Raw genomic sequence first — 18362 nt, 5'->3', positions numbered from 1 at the left:
AGCACTATACAAATAAAAATATATTCACTTACTTACAGTGTCTGGTAGTGAACGTATACCTGCTCACAAATAACTTTCTCAAATTAATATTTCTTCTCTCCCCTCAGATTGAGACCTGAAGGTTTTAGTCAATCTCAAAATTATTTTCTGCCTGTCAACCTCATTGTAGCTCGTCTCCTTCAATCTTTTATTTGTTCCACAATCATTACCGTATGAGTATTTTTCTCGTTCGTCATTCCTGCTCATCTGTCTCTCATATGAAGTAGCATAACAAAGGCTGGTGTCATTCTTCAAAATAATTTTGCCATCGCTCATCCTCCCTGCTGCTCTTTCTTTATTCCTCACCATCCCACGGGTAACAAAAGACAGTTTTTGTTGAATCTGTCAGGCCAGTCTGTATCTTATTGGTCACACCTCAAGCTCTTCTCAGTGCTACCACAAATATTCATTTCATCACACGTCTACCTTCTCTTTCTCACTGACCATCACTCCATTTTTCCATTATTCATTCCAGCTCTCTCGCCTAATGCCTCTGCTCCTCAATAGACTGGACCCTGTCATGATGAATTATGGAGGGGAGACCTGGTCACCCAGGTAATGAATGCTTCAAAATGCATTTGGGCTGTATCTATGTCTAAATCTTTTTCTGTGTGTAGTTATTTAATTTTGCTGTGGGGATCTTTAAAAAAAAAATAAAAATTGTATTAGATTGTTTTTGCTTCTTTTAAATCATTTGAATTATTTGTTTGTGCCTGGTTTAATTTGAAATAGTTATTTGTGTCCCCTTGCAGCATTTTCCAGTACTTTGTTTATTTTCTATGATTAAAATAAATTTTGTCCTCTTCACTTTCAAGACTGTATATAACTGGCTACTGAATATCAAATCAACTTGATTTCTCATATGTTCTTTAAATATTTGCTGCGTGCAAAATGGAGCTGGTCATGAACTCTACTGACAGCATCATTTGTTCACAAAGAAGCCACCTGGAATTTGTTTCTATTCAGCTCACAAAATAGACGAGGTCTCTTGTTGATCATAGCTAGTTCGCGGAAGAAAAAAAAAAGATTTTTTTTTTTGGGGGGGGGGGGGGTTTACGTACAAACATATGCCTCAAGTGCTTAAAAAAATGTCACTATGATCACAGTCCGCTATCCAGCAATCCACCAGCCATGTGGTGCTTTTTGATCTAATTTATGTCAGACTAAACTGAATGAACTGTCACAACAAAGGGGAGGCAAATTCTAACGTTAAAAACTGTGGCGTCATACACATATGCTCACCATACATTTTCATAAAACATGACTGGCATCTGCCGTTTGGCCAAAAAACCACACAGATGCATGGCCTGTTTATGTGTGAGTGTGTGCGTTTGTGCACGCACGTACTTTGTGAGGCCCAAATTGTTGGACACCACATCATCCTTCCATCCTCTAAGCTGCTTCATATAATTCCAGAGTCAATCCCAGCAATGGGCAATGGGAGGGCATGCCCACAGCCCGGACTCAAACCAGGATTAATCTTGCAGCAGAAGAGCACTCCACATACCACACTGGAGGTGGGCACATGTTTGACTGTTAAAATGTGATTTTAGGGCTAAGGTTCCAGTAAGGTCAAAATAGGGCTTCGAGACAGGGCTGGGGGAAGGCATTCAGTTGTGATGGTGAAGGTCCGGGGCCCCACAAGTATTGTTGTAAAAACGGGTGTGCACATGTGTGTATGTATTTTGGTGTCAGATGTGTAATTGAGTTGCTCTCTGAAAACCTGTAATTCGCCTAAATTACACACACCGCTCTGACACGTCCTGCTAACTGGGAGTAATTTAACATTTCTCTGGACTATTTTTTTTTTTGTCTCTGCAACAAAAAGCTAGAGAGCTGCTGCTCTCCAGTGCAAAGCTGAAAAACAGATGAGTGTGATGGAGCCAAATTCTGTCACTTTAAGAGGCATAAACACAGGAAGAGACGTTAAGTATGGTGTGTGTGTGTGTGTGTGTGTGTGTGTGTGTGTGTGTGTGTGTGTGTGTGTGTGTGTGTGTGTGTGTGTGTGTGTGTGTGTGTGTGTGTATGTGTGTGTGTGTGTTTGTGTGTGTGTGTGTGTCCACAATTGTCTCATTAGCTTGGTAATTTAGTAATCTGCACCCCATGAAACCCCACCTACCCAAACACTTCCTGTCACTGAAGGGGAATAATGTTGAATTTTGCTGCACTCAACTGTTTTGATTTGTGCTTTTGACAATGCTGTGTGTTGAGACTACAAGGCTGTACCAATAATTCAAAGGTATATCTACATTTGGGAGTAATTCGGTGTGAGTGTGTGCGCACTTGTGCTGTTAGAATCTTTGCAGTTTATTTGTGTACAGGAGGGTATGTGTGTCTGTGTATGTATGTGTGTGCGTGTTGACATGCCACTCCACATGTCCTGCTCCCTGCCTGCAGCCTAGTCCCCTGTGAGAGGTAATTTTGAACATATGGTACACAACATGGCACACACTTAAACTGCAGTGTACCACACTAAACACACATGTACACAAAAATCTAACATGGCTCGGTGTACTACCAGTTGTTTCCCCCGCTGCAGGTCTCTGGGATCAGACGATCTACATTTAGATACAAGGGCAGACGTGCAGTGATAGAAACAGGCTTAGAGTCAGTCACAGATTGTGTGCTTCTTCCATCTTCTCTGGCTCTCTGCATGCATGTGTATTGAGAGTTCCCCAGCAGAGGCAACATTTCGTCCCCTGGAGCCGATCTCACATGGTAACAATTCAGCCCAGTACTGCTGAAAACTGTATAATATGTGCTGTACATGCACAAATATCTGCCTCTGCTGCACGAGCAAAGCATGCATTGTTTAGTCAAGCAAACAGCCATGCATTCAAATGTATTATCTGTCGAGCACATTCAAATACAATCAACGCTATTAGGAGAGTGAGCAGAGCACCTCTGCGCTACCATCTAAAAGCCTCATTCATTGACAAATATGGCTCTTTTTATCCGTGTCTCTCTCCATCTCACTTTTTGTGCCTCCTAATGTAATAGTGTTGTAATGGTGTGTAATTGCTGCTGTGCCACAGCAATCTATTGTTGTGAATGATCAGATCTAAAAATGGAGCAGAGCAGCAGGCTGCGGTTTTTTATGCCGTTTCTTCTGCTTTTTAGTTATTTAAAAGAGAAAAATCATCAGAAAGCAAAATACTCTGACGGAGCAGCGCCAATTCTTACTTTGAACTTTTGAACATTTTTACATTTTAGTGTGTATGGATTATGGGTGAATTTATTCTCCCAGAAACTTTGCATCTGTTAAATCTATATTTTCTCCTCGTCTTTTACAGTTTATACAGAGCATGTTTTATTTAATTCCCCCAGTCACCACAGACAGTTTTAAGGAAATATTAAAAGGCATGAGCTGAGATAAAAGGGCAAAGAGTGCATGATGTGTTGGCATAGTTTGTAGATTGTAATGCTGTCTGACGGCCTTACCACAGAGTTCAGCTGCGGTTTTAACAAAACCTCCGCCCAAAAGAACGGTGATACAACTCCCGTGTGGCTCTGCCTCCATTCACACAGAAATATATTTTAATTTTTCGTCTCCTGAAGCTAAGAAACGGTCACAATGACTGTCGGCAATGCTTGTGAATCTGAGATAAAATGCGTATATCTGAAGTTGTTTTTAGGTTTTTTTTGTGAATAGTTTGGTTGAGAGCTGTTTGCTTGTTCTCTCATTGTGTGCTTAAGGTTTTTCTCTGGATACTCTGGTTTCATGATACTGAAGTCATGCCTCTGTTGCACATTGGAAGGAAGTGGTGAGTCACTTCAGCACCAATCTGTCTACCAGAGTTTTGTTGGATGTTGCTGCCATTGTTGGGCTATCTATTCTCACTGTTGCTTCTTTCACTCACGACACCACCTTGTGGTGAAAATCTGCATCACAACACTAAAACTGGGCCAATGTAAAAGCTGTCCTCAAGAAGATTTCACTACTGTCATTTTGTTTCATTGCGCCTGTTATTTGAGGTTATGGCGATTATGAAAACCCCATATTGCATCTTCAAAGGCTCCCGCAGAGCAGCGCGATTTTCGGCTGTCTGAGACGAAAGATCAGATCCTGGGAGAATCGTTCGTAAAATCCACGGTCACTGCTCAAATCAGTCAGGCTTTGTGGACAGTTCTAGGATGGCCAAAGTATCGGTCATAAGCCTGCAACCTATGTCGGATTGTGTCTGATATATTGGGAGTCATAGCAGCAGCTGTGATCACATCCACTTAAACAAACGCATAACAATGCAGTACGACATAACCTAGTTTTCCACGCGCCAAAGGAATGCCAATGCAAAATTGTAGTACATGGTTACAAGGACTTATTTCAAGCTCTCTTTGCAAAATCCTCATCCTCAGGTTGCCCCTCTTTGGTTTTTTTTTCCAAACATAAGAGTGAGAGTTCTGTCCCTGTTCAGCATCTTTATTTTTCTTGAATGGATGGTGCGCAATTACGACGTTATATCAATGTGATTGCCTATTTACGTGAAGTCGGAGCAGATTCAGCTTGTACAGTCTACAGATTATTATTATTTTAAATTTGTCTCATACAGTCGTGAACAGTGTTAAGGCTTTGACGACCCCAGACGGCCATAAATCGTTTGCGGGAACCTTAACTCGTAAAGACACGATGAAAACCCGGTATAACAAGCTCACACAGGTTTGGCGAATAGTGTAGTTATATCTGAAAAAGTTTAGTGGGTTTTGCGTTTTCCCCATCTTATTTAACCATTTTACAGCCTCAACTCTGAACAGTAACTGCACAGTAATTTATTTTAACTCAAACAAATTAGCATGCAGTCAGTGATGTCCAACTGTGGAAACAGATTCCTCAAATAAGTGTGTTTACCGCATCATTAAATGGTTCGTCGGCTTATTTTTCAGGAGGTGCAGAAACAGTAGCAACGTTCAAAAGTAATGCAGCATTTTAAAAAGGTATTTTGAATAAAGTGAACAAGAAAAAAAAGCTACTGGTCTGGAAGTTATTATGCATGCTTACTGTCTGTCAAAGGAAGGCCATAATTTAGCAGCTGTTGTGTCTGTGTGTGGATTTATTTGGTATTTAAATGGTCAGTATGTCAGTGATTTCATAAATTGAACTCCAAATGTTAAAGAGTGCAAAAATCTCTTTGGCTGGACCTTGTCATTGAATTTAAACAGAAACTAATCAACAAGATGAGAAACAGATTTCCCGCCAGCGAGTTGACACTGTTGATTGTAAAAGACACCCTGGTCTGTCACACAATCTATTATTAGCAACAATCAAACCATAGGCACTAACGCAGACGCATATCGAAAGACGAACTGAACATTACAAAAACACCCCTATAGCTATTAGTGTGTGATACAGCAGATCTGGCTCCAGCTTATTTAAGCTGCCGCGCCGTATTCCTGCCTTTTCAAGCTGTGTGTGTGTCTGTGTGTCAAACAGTGTTGTAAAAATGCTTTATGGCATCTCGTGAAACATTGACCTTTACAGAAAACCACTGATGTGTTCAAAACAACATGATCTATGTGCACATGTGTGTGCAGGGACATGTGTGTGTTTGTGTGTGTGCCCATTACAGCCCACGCACACAGCCATGTCTGTATGTGGTTGTGTGTGTGTGCACGATGACGCGCGTGAGTGACACGACACTCTGCCAGTTACATTCTCTCCCACCAACCATCATTAAGTCTGATGCACAGCCAAATGTTGTTATGTATGGTCGACTGCATGATTTACTGTTACAGACATAATGGAGTGGCTACAGAAATGAACTTGCTGAGTGTTTGATGTACTGGTCTTTGCTGGAGGGAGAGATGTGATGACTGTGGCCACGATGGCAATGATTATTGTGATGATGAAATTTCTCTCCTCACTTATGGATGCAAGTGAAATTTCTGGAGGAGGTGAAGAAAGGACAAAAAAGGAGGAGTCGACAAAGAAAACCATTTCACGAAGAGGAAACGGAGAGGAGGGAAGGAAGGAGAGCAATTACAGGCTGCGGCTGAAGCAAACTTTGATGTTTTGACAGGCAGCCACTGCTGGAGGGAGACAGTGTTGATGATGATAATGAATGGTGATGACACTGATGATGGAGAAGTTCACAAAGTCTTTAAAGTCTTTTAGGACCAAAGATCTGTGGAGCCACAGGGTGTCAAAGTAGGTCAGCCATGCGCCCGGCCCGGGTGTGCCGCTCAGAAGCTGACTCGGTGCCCTTATATTCATGAAGGGATGTAACGGAAAAGAAAATTGTATTTGGAAACTCACCTTAGTTACACCGTTCAATAAGAATGGATGAAATAAAATCAGATGATTTCTAAGGATAATAGAGGATGGGAGGGGAAGAAGGGTGTCAGATAAACAAAGATAGGCTGGAATTTATTGCCGAGTGCTGATTAGAGATCAGTAATGTTCTACTCTATTAGGGCAAGACCAATTCCACTGCTCATGTGGGGGTTGTGTATCTATATATTGTGATGTAATCCAGAACAACTAGTCATTAAGTCTGGCTTATATAGCATATATATTTCTTAATAGAAATCTTTACATTTCTTACTCTACAAAACAAAGCGACCAATGAATGAAATGCCAGTGATGGAATCAAATGATTGTCCCCAAAAAGCGTCAACAAACTATACACACATGCCATATGAACTTTTTGTAAATCACTTTCATTTCTGGTTTTCATTACTTGAACTACAAGACGGTGGTAAATGGCAACAAAGGACTCAGAGCTCAGATGGTAAGGACAAAATAGGAGTGTATTAAGACTCTCAAACATACACAGATCAACTCCCAAGATGTCTCAAACGCAGTCAGACTTTGCCCCCTAGTGGCAGACAGTTTTAACTACCATCTTCTGTAAATAATTCTGGGTTCACCTCGACTTACTGAAACAAGTGCAAACAGAGAATTCGGACCTCGGCCAACGGTAGCCATGGACACAGGGAAATGACACATATTCAACACCCAGATCAACTGCCTTTATTCATTCAGTTAGTTAGTTTTGTGATCACATGATTTTTCTTTCATAATTAGAAAGAACAGATGATAAGACAATTTATTGAAAAATTTTAATATTCTATTGAAACAAATATTTTGATCCGGATCACCACCAAAATTTAATAAGTGGTTCCTTTGATCAAAATGCACATGTGTACCAATTTCTATGAAGATCCGCTCATTAATTTTCGAGATATCGTGTTAACAGACATACAAACAGACAAATAAAAGTGGATGATTTCATAACCTCCTTGTCAGAGAATAAAAGAAACAAGAGCAATAAGAGATTTCTGATGTCCGCCAAAGTTTGACCTGGACTCCCCAAACGCACACAAAAAAAAGTTTGCGGATCACCTCCAATATTCAATGGGATCTTCCATTGCTTAATATCTATCTGTGGTGAAGATTTCGACAAAATCTAGGCAATAGTTTTGACGTAATCTTGCTAACAGACATGCAGACAACTATTTTGTCCTTGGCTGGCGTAAAAACATCCAAATGAGCAAACCAGAAATATGAGGGACAACACACTCCATTTTATTGAATGTGGCAATCAGACTGTACATACTTGAAATGGAGTAGAAAGAGTTTATCTTTTTTTTTTTTTTTTTTTTTATACTAACCCGAACAAAAATGGCAACATAAATTGCATTTTACTTAATGCAAGTTAACAGCAACTTTAACACTTAACTTATAAAACTCTAACTGGACAAATCTCATCTTTACTGGCTCAATAGCATTTACTTAATGTTAATAATGGAGTCACTCCAGAAACACTGTAGTGTGTGAACAAATTGCAATAGTGCAAGATTAATGCAAGTCCTAAATGACCGTTCTGCTGATTATTCTTGCATTTATTCCAAATCAAAGCAAAACAATACAAATTGCAACTTTGGCCTCACATCTGATAAATTGCCCTTGTAAAGGCCCAAATCCATCTAACCTCTAATATAGCTTAAAGAAAGAAAGAATGAAAGAAAAAAGAAACAACCCGATTGCTTCCTCCCTCATGGGAACTTCATCCCAGCTTACAGTGTTCGATTTGTTTTCAACCATATCTTTGAGAACAGTTTCACCAAACCCATACCAGCAATTTTTTATTTATTTATTTTTTAATTCTTGGACATTTTGCTCTAAAACATGAGTCATGTTCTCTTTGCACCAGCAGAATGGAAACGTCCCACAGCAGGGCTGAAGCCACGGTCTCCACAAAATCTTGCTCCAACTCATCTGAACTTCAACACCGTGTGTCGCTGCGCTGGTGTGTGAATGAGTGTCATCCGATGTCTGTCTGCTTGTGAAGGTGCTCTCGTGTCTGGCCACCGCTTTGGCGGTCTGTTCGAGAATCTCTGCATATCGCGGTTCAGTCTCTGGGCTCAGAGGTCGGGACTCCGAGGGGTCGTGAAATAGGTCAAACAGCAGTGGTGGGTTGTGGCGTGTCACGTGTTCTCCATGACACATGCAGACCTTTGTGTCGTAACATCCAACGGCCCCCGGGGGTGAGAAGTTGGGAGTGAAAAAGTGTATCTTAAAGATGGAGTCACCTGTAGGATGACATGTCGGTGAAAGCATGTTCATGCTATATAAAGCCAAGAAAACTGGCGGTGTTATGAACAAGTTACGTTTAAGAAGTAGTCAGAGCTGTATTCAAATTGCAATTCCAAGGAAACCTAATTGTGTTTTTGTTCAAACTGCTTGAGCTGAAAAAAGTATTAGTCCATCAATTTAAACATGACTTTGGTTTTTAGTTCAGAAACTAATCAAAACCTTTCTGAATCCTGACCTGAAGCATTTGGAGGGTATTGCGATCAACAGTCTGACAGTTATCAAATCTAAAGACTCGTATTGTTCATAGAGAAGATATGATGGTATATCGAAGTGTTTGCTGTTGCACTCGGCACACTGTTTGGCTTAGAGGAAAATCATACAAAGACTCATGACCGATGTGGAAAACAACATGATTTTGAAGGACTCACTTTTTTTTTAGGTCATTATATACAATCAATAAATAATTGCATTTCTTTTCATATGACTTGGAAAAGCATTAATCCATACACACAGCATGTAAGATTTCAAACTGTAGCACATGTTTATCTCAAAAGATGTTGCTTCAAACTGTCGAGAATTTCAAATGTATGCGTTTGTATGACCAACTACTAACTTTGCGTGTCTGTATGTAAACTTACTTCCAGGTGGATGCCAACGTACTGCATTCAGGTAGATGCCACAGTAGTGAAACATGAATTCATGGTCTGATCGCCCAACTTTCCCCTCCAAAAGCGGCATGAGGTTATGGCCGTCGAGCAGTCTGAGTGAGCAAGGAGAGAGGTTGTAAATAGTTATCACCTGCATCTTATATAAAATTATACAAGATATAAGAAATCTTTGCATCATGTCTAATCAAATTGCTGTTTTTTTCCTGAAAAGGAGAGTGATTTCAGAGGCAACTGATCAAGTTAAGAGTAACCAGCTTGTGGTGGCTCATTTCTGTTTTGTAACTATTCATAATTTCAACTTTTGCAAACATTTACCAGGAAAAAAAAAAAAAACCTGGGAAAAGAAAATGACCTTTTTATTAATGTAACTGCAAACAGCATAATAGAAACACTCCACACCTGTCAGGGTCTGTATCCTCAGCTAAATATTTCAAAGTGGGGTACAGATCCATGAGGCTGGTCGGTTCATCCACAACTCTTCCTGCTGCCAGTCTGCCCGGCCAACGGAAAATCCCCGGTACCCTGATCCCTCCTTCCCAGCCCCCCATCGCCTTTCCACCTAAAGGGACGACAACGGGAAACAGGACAACGCTTAATTCAGTATAAAAAAAAAAGGTTTTGAAGTAAATGAAAAATAGACGACCATCAAAAGACTGGAGTTCAGTATCTATCAGTGAAATAATGTCAAACATGGTTGACCCTTGTAGATACTGTTCCAGCCTCCTTTCTGTCCAGTGGTCAGATCAGAGTCCTCCAGGTGTCCACCGTGGTCTGATGCGAAGTACATCAGAGTATTGCTGGCTAGTCCAAGGGAGTCCACTGTCTCTGTTATTTCACCTATAAATCGGACAGCCAGTTAGATATTGAGATTTGACTTGAATCCGTAAAAGAGAACCAACTATCCTGCATCACTCTAAAAGTATTGCTCTGGGTTATTCACCGATAAGAACCGTTTGATGTTTCACGCTTCATCGGGAAATATTGCCACAAAAGATCCTCAACTTACCGATCATCCAGTCCATCTCCTCGAGATTGTCACCATAGGGACCGTGGCGACTTTTACCAGCAAAGGCAGGAGTTTTGAACAGCGGAATGTGAACGTGAACCAACGAGAAAAAGAGAAGGAAGGGACGATCGGCATTCCTGAGACAGGAAGAACTTTTGTTAAAATACATCCGTAATAAATTGTGCAATGAAACGCACTGTGCCTTTATGTGGCAAAATAATTTGCTAGATATTAAAATTAATTATTGAACTGAAGAAGGATATGGATTTCATTGATTTAATGGAGGATTTGTTAAATACAATACACATAATGACGTTAAAAATTTGGAAAGGACAAAAAAAATCATGACCGGAACCATGTTAAATGTGAAACTTTCTGTGTCTGGGTCATAGCGGCAGCAATACGACGTGCATCTACTAAGCTGGGAGTTATCAAACAGTATCTGTCAAACTTTTATGGCCTTTGTAGAAATGTGTGTATTTGACCTGTGTGTCTTGATGAGGTTGATGCTATGAACTCTTCTCCTTATGCAAATTACCTCAGTGAAGAACAAGTTCAGTCCTAAATCTATATGTTTGAAGATCATTTTGTTGCAACTAAAACATATAAACATTGCCGTCTCCACATATGCACGACTTTAGCAACATAGTGATGGTCTGTTGTGTGTGCTGCTCCTGCTCTGTATTGCTATGCAAATAAAATTGATATTATTTTAACTTTCAACATTTACAGAAAGCTCAAGAAGGATTACATATCGTATTGATCTTGTGTTTGCAATAAACCACAACTCTACGGATCAATAGCCTTCGGCCATTTTTCTTTACTAAGAATACTTTTTTTTTTTTTTTTAACTAAACAACTCATGCATTCCTACCTCCTTATAAAATTTTGTGCTTCTCCCAGCAATCTCTGGGGCACTGTCTCCACTGTCATTGGCTGTTCAATTACTTCTTGGTTCCTCATGATGATGCAGTTCCAGATTGGCAGGAGCTTAAAGGGCACATACCACACTGCGGTTGCTAGGATGGTGAGAAAAAAAAGCGGCACCACGAGCCGTAGCCTGGCTTCAAATAGGCCACATACATGGACACACACCTAAAAATACAGACAGTCAAACATTGGGTTTAGAGATACTTTCCTCTCAGTAACAAGGCTTCTTCTGACAGATTTACACACTCATTTCAGCTCACCAATTCACAGAAATACACAAATAACACGTGAAGCTAAAGTTGGCGGATAATTGCCTTGGACTGCATCGTGATGTTCTGCAAAAACTTTATAGATTCAAACAAGTGAACCAAATCAACTTAAAGTGCATCGTAGCACTCAACTGCTACAAATTAAAAGTTTGAAAACGTTGATGTATGATTCAAATCCATTCTGATTATGTGTCAGTCCGACTGTACAACTATATTTTCCATGTGAGAAGGACTGCGTTGCTTTTAATCTTTAACACTGCTTGTTGCCTTTTTGTGAATCAGAGGCAGATCTGTGTGCAGTTTCGTGATGCTGCCACTAGATGCCAGAGCAGGCCAGAGCAGTCAGGTTCTATGGGTGAAAACGGTACATCATGTCCTCTTGAGTATATTTGCACTTACTTCTGAAAACAGGGTTATTTGGTTAAACTTAAAAGCTACTTTTCCTCGGGGAGTGCCACTATGCTTAGTTATTATTCTATATCTTGTATTTCTACCTTGCTAGAGCCAATTGTTTGTTTCAAACTTGTTTTTGTTTGCTCTGTTTGTGACACAGCTGCTTCCAATCCACCCCATCCACCCCACAGGTACCCACTATTGCCAAATTTTGCATTCGACATTGCGCTCCCCACAAAGCAAGTTTCTGGCTGGTAAGACTCAGTTTCACAATTGCAACTTCTGTTTTCACTCTTTTTCCAGCCCTTTGGCACATTTCTCAGTGATTACACATCAGTCAGTTTGCTTTGGGCAGAACGGCAAAACAAGTCTTTGTTTTCTAAAATTCTTCCTCATCATCTCATAAGACAAATGCATTCCCCCCTTTTTTGAGTTCAGAATATTTGAAAAATATGATTTTTTTAGTCTGGTGTAACTCTGTCCATGAAATAGAAACAAGGACACACTCACCAGAGTGAATCCAAAAAGCATCATCAGATTTTGGAGTGTTTCCTGGAAGTCTGCCAGCACATCACTGCCTTCCCCGGGCACGCAGTCATTGAACAGGGTAAACGGCAGACCGTAGAAGTAGCTGAAGCCATGCTGGTTCGGGTGATGACAGTGATCCCCTCTGTGCTCACAGCTCACACCCAAATGCCATTTACCTGCAGATTTACAGCGAATCAGAAACAATAAACTGAGCATAAATCAACATTTGATGTATCCACACTCCACTCTTATCTATCGAACCATCTTCAATACTGCTTTGTTCAGTGCCGGGTCGCAGTAGTACAGAAAAAGGTTGGGTACAGCAGTTCATTACAGGACAAAAGCAGAGTCAGACAACCACACACACACACACACACTCCTATTCACACCTATAAGCGATTGCACAGTGACCTATTAATGTCAAATGCAAATTTTGGGCCTGTGATTGGAGTACCCTAACAAAACCCTTGCATGAAGTCCACCCTAAAAGCCAAACTCGGACCCGACGTTCTCACTGGATCACCAAGCAGCCCACATTCTTCTCTGTAATCGTGGGCACATTTATCCTGTCGTTGAATCACTTTCACAAAGCAGTGCCAGCCGTATGCAGAACCATATGGTTTACGTGCTGCCAATGCTTGTAAAAGTGTGAAACTGTTGATGGCAAATTGCCTCCTTATGCACAACAAGGTTTTCTTATTACTCTCAACCACACAGACAAGTAAGAAACAAGGAGACGTCGACCACGGATTGATCTACGGTGAAAATTCTACATATTACATTCTGTAAACATTGAGTGTGTCAGTCTGAACTATTTGCCCAACTTCAAGTCTTACATGATGGCAGATACACTGGAGAATCACATTGTTCTTTTCTCCAAGTGGCCTGAATACAGTTTTGGAGAAAATTCCAGAAGCAGGATCAAAAAAATAAATGCCCACAACATGTTCTCTCACCCACTAGGCCGGTGGTATATCCTTGCTGCTGTAGCCTTTTAGCAAAGGTGGTCTCGTCGGGTGGAAGCCCCCCAGAACCTCCAAGAAACAGCAGCACCTGGACGCGCCCTGTGCTCGTCATCCCTTGGTAACAGACATACAAATATGCAAGAAATAAATGACCAAACACAGTATGTCTGACGAACTCAAACACCAGATTGAAGCCATGATTACTTGTTACTGGCTAAATAAAAGTAAAAATATTCGTTACCTGAACGAACTGCGTAGCGGCCCGTTACAAAAGCAGTTCTGCTCGGCGTGCACAGAGGAGCAGCTGCAATATGTTGAGTCAGCTTCACCCCTTCAGAGGCCAGCCTGTCTATGTTAGGGGTCCTGCAAACAGTAAAAAAAAAAAAACATATCGGAGACAATTAAAGGTTTTAAAAAAAAAAAACCAATGGAAGCTGATATAATGAACTGTTAAGCCACCACATGCAGCTCATCAGACAACTCAGCGCCCTGCAGAGGCAGGTAATGTCCTCTACTTTGTATTGATTTGTAGCAGCAGCCCTCCTCTGAGGAGGCAAATGGGCTCAAACCGTACCAGCAAACGTTCCCCTGCAGCATAATAAAGCCGCGAGTTATTCTCACCATTATGATAAGGCCTGCATGGCTCTGTTTGTGTATTACAAACGTACTTCTTTTAAAGAATGTATTGCGAGAATACTCAGCCCACATTATCACCGTTTCCAACATGGCTCATGTGCCTTTTTGTAACAATCTGCAACACTGTTACAATATCTCACCAAATTGTTGATTTCACATGTGGAATGACCCTACGTCACAGCGTCACACCGTTGTAGTGAGATAAACAGACATACGACACAGCGAAGGATTTTCTTTTCTTTATCTCTAGTGGGAAAAAAAAACTGAGCTGTGAGACTGAGTTTATCAAAACATGCAGAATAAATGCTACAGAAATCATGTAGAATAACAAACAAGCTTTTGCCTCAAACTCAGATTGCAGTTTTAAAAAACAACATGGGATGCATTAAAATTGTGACATTTGTCACAATATAAATCTTTTTCTTTAGACTAAAAGCAGGCTTTTATTTTCTGAGTTTTTATTATACATAGGTGAGGTGTTTCTTCAAGTTCAGCTATATTGAGATCAAACTGGGCTGTACGTGGCTCCTCAACCAAAACTTGGTTTAACAGGGGTTGCTGTCTGTCACACTGACTGCAAGCTGAGCTGAGCTGAGCTGAGCTGAGCTGTGATTAATAAATCTATATTTGAAAGACACTTGAATATAGAATGTGATTTGGACTTGCACACAGCACTCACCCAGTTTCTTCTTAAATTTTTACATGTCCTGCGGGCACATAAATGACTGACAAACAGATGTCAAATGTCCAATGTTCATTTACAAGCTGGATCAAATAGTACAAGGAAGGATAGCATGACTTTGACCAATGACCACAGGCAGGACTCACCTGATGGTATCATTACCATAGCAGCCTATGTCACCGATGCCCAAGTCGTCCACCATCATAAGGACAATGTTGGGCTTCCTGTGGATCTCCTCTCCTGTAACGAAGCTTTCTGCTGCCAAATGCAGCCAGAAGAGAAGCTGTACTACCAGGACAAACCTATGACAGATTTAAAAAAAAAAAAAAACAATTTATGAGTGACTCAATTGGAAGATAAGATAGTTGCTCATTTTAACAATCATTTTAATCATAATAAACAATTAATTAGAGTGCAGACGAATTTTGGTTGCAGTCTAATCAAAAATGAATGCAATTATTGTAATAATCCATGCTTAAGCCTTGAGCAAGTTAGGGTTAGGGTTATCCAAATGTCTTCTTGTTTGGGCCAAGATTTCAAAGGCGCCCATTATAGAATTTGAGCACCGGAGATGTACACATTTAGAGAGGAAAAGCAGGCTTGGACAGAAACACTGTGTCTATCATATACAAGCCTTCTTGACAGGCATATTTAGGGTATCATTTTTGCAAATAATAGAAAGAACCAAGAACATGTAAGAAGCTCTCCGGTTTGTGCAACAATAACATCTGGCACGACTATGAATAATGTGAGTTTGCAGTCAGAATCGTTCTCACACGGAGCTGCAAACAGCGTGTCACAAACGTGGACTCTTTTCTTAACTAGTGTAGTTTGATCTCTCCCGTCACGTATTATTGCAGCCAAAGGATGCACGTCGACTTCACACAGTAATAACCTTTGCCTTGGTAACTCACCTCATTTTGTAACACTTATTCAAACAAACTCAAGTCTTCCTTATTGATTTTCGGACGCTCCTCCCTCTGACCCATTACCGTCCTCTCTGGACTATGAGCGCACCTCAATATTTACCGAGATGTGTAAAGTAGCGGCGACACCGGAGATCAGTCGCGACAAAGCTGTGTGATTTAACTGCATCAGCATCGATATGTTTTCAGTCCTGGTCCTGGCCTGAGTAATCCTGCTTTGTGAGGACAAGATGTTTCCCTGCTCCTACACTTCTGACGCAAATGACTGAGGTGTTGTCACATCTTTGCAGGAATCCATGACACCTCATTTATTTATATAATTGCATTGCGTTGAAGCAAAGAAACATCATCAGCATAAAGGGCAGGTTGGGCAGAATAAATCAAAAATAAATATAAATAAAAATATCAAATATCACATTGAGAAAAGTAGTTGACATGAAGTGAATTCACATCAGCTCTGGGAGTTTTATGAGTCTGTTTATCCTGCACCTATAGGTGAGTTTTATTGTACCAGTTATGAAACATCACTAACTTGAATAGCTTGTTTAATTGTTAGCCAGAGTCAAGTAACTGAAGGTACACAAAAGCATTGGGTTTAATCAAATGGATAATCCTTGGCGTGGGTGTTACAGCTGGCAAAATACAGAATGAATGATCACATGCACAGGTTTCAGGTGTGTTTGTTTGGCCTCATGAAAGTCCTGATGACTATCTTTATGGACCTGTCACCATCAATCATTTGGAAATGATGACTCTTGAACTTGCCCTATATGAGTTTCTTCCTATGAATACCTGACATATCAAGCATTTCAAGTTGTGTCTCATGGTGACTGTTTTGTTTTAGCTTTGTTTTTTTGGTATTTACAAGTGCTTGAAGCACTGCAAAAGCCACAAAACAGGAAACATGTTTCAAACCATCCAGCTTAACCTTCAATGGAGAGCAATTGAAGAAAAAAAAAAGCTTGTATAGGAAACTATACTTTTGGAAACTAATATGGCACTAAACAGATAAAAGAAAACACACAAACTTACACAATCAACTCCCACGAAAACATTTTTATTGACTCCTCAAACATTATTTACACAACTCCAGAAGAACACAAGTGCCAGATGACAAAAATGAACAGGACAGTTCCTACAGAAATCAAAAACACAGTACTTAAATTAACAGGAAAGGTCTTGCACTCGTCTAAATCAAAAATGAATTGTCTAAATATGTTTGATAAATCAAGATGTATACAGGTACAGGATAGGAAAGTGCTTCTCCCTTTCAGAGTGTCAGATACAAAACATCTCTGCTGGCTTGGCGGTTTCTGTCAGATGATTCCGTCGTTCTTGGTTATCCTCTCAGGATTATTCAAGAGGGTATTAAGGTATAAGGCAGGACTGGATGGGCTATGATGGATGCCCTAGCATTATCGGGGAAGTGCACTTTGGGGCCCAATAAGTCTACAATTCTCAAGGTTTACATTCTGGTTTGGATGCTCTGCTCCAATAGTTTGTGTTTACAAGGAATCTGACTGCATGGGACAATATTCAGTGTGAACCATGACGCCAACAACACAAGCTGGCTGTGCTCCATTTCACAGGGTTTTCATTTACTTGTGGTTCCTTTTACATCAAATCAGTCCCAGCAGGTTTTCTGACTGTGCGCCGCAGGACATCAGAGTGCTTTTGTTGATTCCCACTGCACTTACACGAGCGTACAAAGGGGCGTGGGTACTGCATTCAAAGGAGGATTTTCAGTTTTGAAGGCATCAGTGGCTACTTCTGAAAGCTTGTACTTTTTACTTCGTGGGTATTTTGTGCATTGTCACTCCATGCCAGACACACAATCCCCGTGATTCAGTATCTCAAGAGAAAGTCATCTATCGTCAATCACAGATTACCGGATAAGAAGGCATTTTCCAGCAGAGTTTTGACCCTGTGTCCAGCCCACAGTTTGTAGTGTAGAATCAATCCATATGTGACATCACAGACTATTCATATATCTCAGCTTGAGGCTAGGCTGTTCGCAACAGTCTCTGTCCTGTATTGCAGCTATATGGTGCTTTACAAGTAACACAATTTACATGAACTGCAGCACTATGCAACCTCTATTACCATATTCAAAAGTTTAAAGGGAGCCCGGAAAGTACAAAAACTTCCAAGGCAACAAAAAGACATTCAGAAGTTTATATATTTTTGTGCTACAGTGGCAAAACAAAGCAGTAGCGCTGCTTCTGAGGCATTTCACAATAATAATCACAAAATACCACAGCAAACAAGTTGACTAAAGACTATCTGTGTCGGCTCTGAGGCACCACCGCTAAATGTAAAGGATTCATATAAAAGTCACAGGTGAATTGTTTGTGGAAATATGACTGATACAAAAAAAACCCACCGCGACAGCAACTGGCTTGCTCAAATGAAGAGACACACAATGAGGAGAGATTTACAGCTGAAATCAAGAGTTTGGAGCGCAGGATTGGTTCATTAAAAAAGTCCAACATTCATGACTGGCCCACTGTGAGCACACTGTTACATTCACATAAAATGCTTCTTTTTTTTTGTATTTGCAGTGTAAAAGTGATTTTCCACCACCAAAGCGATTGCTCATCAAATAATAAAAATTTAAAAAAACACACATTCCTCATATTCACTCTACTATATTTTAGATATTGTTTTGCTTGTTTTCACATCACAACTGCCTTCCCTGTGTGTCTGTGGATTGGTCAAGCCAGGCTGTGTCAGTGAAAGGCACTATAGAGAAGAAATTACTGCATCACAACTAGACTGACACACACT

At 40.5% G+C, this 18362-nt stretch overlaps 1 protein-coding gene across 1 annotated transcript; it reads right to left on the bottom strand.

Annotated features, from left to right (window-relative positions):
- Positions 1 to 7027: 7027 nt before the first annotated feature.
- Positions 7028 to 15568, bottom strand: arsh (arylsulfatase H; the record flags this gene model as incomplete). The annotated part of the gene is made up of 11 exons (XM_080498178.1): positions 7028 to 8568; positions 9211 to 9332; positions 9640 to 9799; positions 9940 to 10077; positions 10247 to 10383; positions 11121 to 11341; positions 12349 to 12542; positions 13323 to 13445; positions 13573 to 13694; positions 14796 to 14951; positions 15564 to 15568. 11 exons carry the CDS (start codon positions 15566 to 15568, stop codon positions 8126 to 8128), a joined length of 1821 nt encoding a protein of 606 aa, XP_080354304.1. The 3' UTR covers positions 7028 to 8125.
- Between the last annotated feature and the right edge of the window lie 2794 nt (positions 15569 to 18362).

Source organism: Blennius ocellaris, assembly GCF_963422515.1.
Source record: "Blennius ocellaris genome assembly, chromosome: 6".
NCBI lineage: Eukaryota > Metazoa > Chordata > Actinopteri > Blenniiformes > Blenniidae > Blennius > Blennius ocellaris.
The sequence above is the reverse complement of the archived record's forward strand: the minus strand, read 5'-3'. Positions and strand labels throughout refer to the sequence as shown.